Source organism: Marmota marmota, unplaced genomic scaffold (assembly GCF_001458135.2).
Source record: "Marmota marmota marmota unplaced genomic scaffold, marMar, whole genome shotgun sequence".
In the NCBI taxonomy this organism is placed as follows: Eukaryota; Metazoa; Chordata; class Mammalia; order Rodentia; family Sciuridae; genus Marmota; species Marmota marmota.
In genome coordinates this window covers 19,237,254-19,241,580 of record NW_026000211.1, presented here as the reverse complement: position 1 = coordinate 19,241,580, position 4,327 = coordinate 19,237,254, and the positions used below count along the sequence as shown (strand labels likewise).

General features: G+C 29.1%; 1 protein-coding gene across 1 annotated transcript in view; it reads right to left on the bottom strand.

The window, feature by feature from the left end:
* Window positions 1-3,971: 3,971 nt before the first annotated feature.
* Spata4 (spermatogenesis associated 4) overlaps window positions 3,972-4,327 on the bottom strand; it is a 9,446-nt gene continuing 9,090 nt past the window's right edge. The window contains exon 6 of the mRNA XM_015486077.2: window positions 3,972-4,247. Coding sequence (XP_015341563.1) covers window positions 4,143-4,247 — 105 coding nt within the window. The 3' untranslated portion in view covers window positions 3,972-4,142. The remainder of the gene's footprint in view (window positions 4,248-4,327) is intronic.

Below are 4,327 nucleotides of genomic sequence, written 5' to 3'. Positions count from 1 at the left end.
GTTTTAGATAACATTATTTTAGAAGTTATTTGATATATATGGATATTAATTTTTTATTAATTCATTTAATATAAATATTTACATAAGAAACTGAGTTGTTAATTTTCTTTAGAACATAATTTGATTTAAATCACTTTTAAATAAATTTCTGTAAATAGGATACTAGTTGAAATTTTGAATACATTATGTAAATTTAATTTTAAAATATTTATTAAAACTGTAAAGCTGTGAAGACACTATTACATGACTACAAATATTTCAGTTGGTCTAGAATTCTGAATTTGAAATTTATTAAATTAATGTGTACTACAAAGAATAGTACTTTGATACTCAAATTGACTTACTCAGTATTATAGATGTTTTTGTCTGACCAAAGATTGTATTCATAATAGGCTTTTATTATCTTCAAAGATTTACATTTAAAATATTTTTGAAATCTTATTAAACATGCTTCTTAAAACTAAAGATATATTATGTAGCTATATATTGTGTTTATCACATTAAGTTTCTAACTCCTCAAAAATTAAAAATATAGGCTGAAATTCCATTTTGTAAAATAAACTAATAAATAATAATTATAGAAGAAAATATATGTAACTCAGTGAGGCAGTGGTAAAGTATTACCTGAAAAGACTTTTGAACTCTTGGTATCTTAAACTCAAATTTTTCTTAGGTGAGGAGAACTATTAATTGGCACATATGTACTAAAAACCCTCACATAAAAATGGTAGTCTAAGTCCGACTGTGTTATTATTTCAATTTTGTTTTAAAATAAATTGAATCTATCTTCTTATGTTTTAAATATTTCAAAGGATATTTTTGAGCTTCAATCATACATAGAAAAAATTATTAAATTCTATGTTTATTGAATTTAGAAAAATAGTACTTTATGTATAAAATTAAAAAAAAAACATACACGTCTTTAATACATCAATAGAAGAGTAGCCCAATTTCTGTCTCAAGTCTAAATTCAATTGATTCAGCTACCATTATATTATTTGACTTATACAACATTCTACAATTTAATTATGATTATCAATTCTTCAGAATTATGTCATTTGACCATCTCAGTCTGGATATATTGTGCCTTAATATTGAAAACAAAATATTAATTTATAAAATTATTCTTCATTTTTAGATTTCATATGCATGAAAACTAAAATATGAAGTTATATTACTATGTCCATATTATTACCAATAATGTGGAAAATTTATTTTACAGCTTTAAATATGCCTTTGTGAAGGAAGTGTCTCTTTGGACAATGATTTTTTTTTTATTTTTTATTGTTGGTTGTTCAAAACATTACATAGTTCTTGATATATCATATTTCACACTTTGATTCAAGTGGGTTATGAACTCCCATTTTTACCCTGTATACAGATTGCAGAATCACATCAGTTACACATCCATTGATTTTTTTTTTATTTTTTTTTTTTTATTTTTTTGGTAGCAGGAATTGAACTCCGGGGTAATCAACCACTGAACCACATCCCCAGCCCTATCTTGTATTTTATTTAGAGACAGGGTCTCACTGAGTTGCTTAGCACCTCGCTTTTGCTGAGGCTGGCTTTGAACTAGCTATCCTCCTGCCTCAGACTCCAGAACCACTCGGATTACGGGCGTGCTCTACCATACCTAGCTTGGACATTGATTATTAAAGCACTAGAAAAAAAGTTTGGCTATAAAAATTACAAGGTAATTAACAAAATTACAACATCAAGATGAATTATATCTCAAAAGTATAGTTTTATATCAAAAGTAATGATATATATAATTCTTTCCATGAAATTGCCCAGATGTGTTCAGGAACATGATTGAATTGGAGCAATGATGTTATTTGTTTTTTTTTTTTTTTTGGTTTTTTTTGTTGTTTATTTTTGGGTTTTACTTATTTATTTTGTTGTTGTTGTTGATAGACCTGTATTTATATGTGGTGCTGAGAATCAAACCCAGTACCTTACACAGGCTAGGCAAGCACTCTACCACTGAGCTACAACCCCAGCCCTTATTGTTCTTATAACAAGAAAAAATTACACTTTTTTGGTTTTTAAGTCAAAAGGCATTCTGAATGTAGGAAAAGACTCAAAAATTATTTGCAAAATTTAGTGCTTCATATTATTGGACCAGTAATTGAGAGGATATCTTTATAGTCAACTTTAAATGCTTATTGTATCAAATCTTTGAGATATTTGTACCTAAATAATTGAAATATGTGTTTTCATGCTGAATTCAAATGCTGTGTAACGGAGGTATAATACTGCACGTCACATGTATTTATATGTATGTATGTATTTCAGGTCCCTTAAATTTTAATAAATGTTGCCATTAAAGCCTGAAATGACAGTTATCTTCTAAGATAAATAAAAGTTTTGTTACTAAAACCACCATTGAGAGAACTTGTTTCTCCACAAAATGCCAAGTCAGAATTATCAGAAATATGACTTGTTATCCTACTCAGAAAACTGGGAAAATCATTTCATTGCATTTTTCCAAAAGCTGATTCTTCACTTGTAAGAATCACTGACTTTAACAAATTCCAAAACTACTCTAAAAGGGGGAAAGTCCATAATACAAACAACATATCACAGTAACTTCTATTCCTGTGATAACTATTTTGCCAATTGATTGAGAAGGTTCTGTTGCTATAAGGGTTGTTGTATCTCCTAGAAAAGTTCATTGGTTCCTTCTGTCAAAGATCCCTTAGGAAGTAAATAGTCTTCCTCAGATATGCCTGTGTTGTTGGCTTTGTTGACACAAGCCATACTCAAGAAATGCTTGAGGTTACCCACTTGACCATACTCGCTGCCTTCATTCATTCATTCATTCCCAACTATTTAATATTTTCCACAATCTCCATAAGTTCTACAGGAGTCTTGGGAACTTACCATATTCACATCATAGGTAATTAGTTTTTTGAGAAAACTGAACCCAAAACTAAGACAAGAAACGTATTACTGTTTATCCATACTTAATCCTTTTCTATGGACCTTTCCCCAAACCATCAGAGCCTTTTGAAAACCCTTTTCTGAAGAACTATATTTTATCAGGTAAAAATATTAATCTTATAAGATTATACTTCAGATTGTCCCATTGCAATGCAAGGCAACAGGTAAATTGCCTACATCTGTTTAGGATACCATTTGAAGCTGAACATGTAACTCAGATTAAACTGGATTCTAAACACATTCCCAAGAAGTTACCTATCATCAGGGCTCTCTTTAAGTTCTCTTCCTAAGTATTATCTTTCCAAAAACTTAAAATTTAACAAGAAAGTCTCTGGAGGTTGAAATGCTTATAAAACATCTGAACCTTCAAAAAAGCAGAAAAATGGATAAGTGTGGCTAAAAACATACATGCATATTGTAGGATTCAATGTTAGTAATATTCATCTTGAAAGTCAAATAAGGCTGCTAATGAGATAGCATTAGAACATGAATAATTCCATTTGGAGAAAATTTTGCACATATGAATATGAAATTACCAAGAATGTATGAAAGATAATTAGCCTTTCAGGATATCAATCTGCTTTTATTTCCCTTCAATAAAAATATGAGGCATGGTGGCAACCAGTAAGAAGTTTTTTGTTGTTGTTTTTGTTTTTAATTTAACTAATTTGAATGCTAAACACCAGAGCCAAATTCTAAGAAAAATATGATTTTACTTCCCCACAACTCATTATTAACTGAGGGTCAGGGGGGACCTAGTATTTGAAAATAGTTTAAAGTAAGGCTACTCATTGAGATAAGCAAAAATTTCTATGGCCAACATATAAAAAATCATTCATAATATTCTTTTATTAATGAGTGTGATGAGTGTGTAATATCTGGCAAAGTAGAAGCTTAATAATATCTAATGAATAAAATATTACAAAGTAGACTCATTACTCCTACAAAATTTATAAGAAATAATCAAATATTTTGCTCTATACTAATTTATTTAATTTTGTATTTTCAACAGTATCTGGCAGAGATGTTTAATTAGTGAGCGTTGAATGGAAAAGAAATTTTTACCCCAATTATAGACAGAACACCACTTCAAGTTATTTATTATTGAAATATATCCAAGACCAGGTGATTATTTCCCTATATTATGGAAAGAGATAGTGGCATCTCTTCTTCAACGCCATTTTGACAAGTACCTTTCAAGGTTTCTTTTCTGTGTTCTTGATAGGTTTCATTACAGAGTAATAATCTTTTCCAGCTTGCTTTACATGAATGTCTTTATGTGGACTGCCATCATTACCTGTCTTTGCTGAGATATTAAAATAAACAAAATTAAAATTGATTAACATTTATTAAACATTTACACAACTAATATGTATATAAA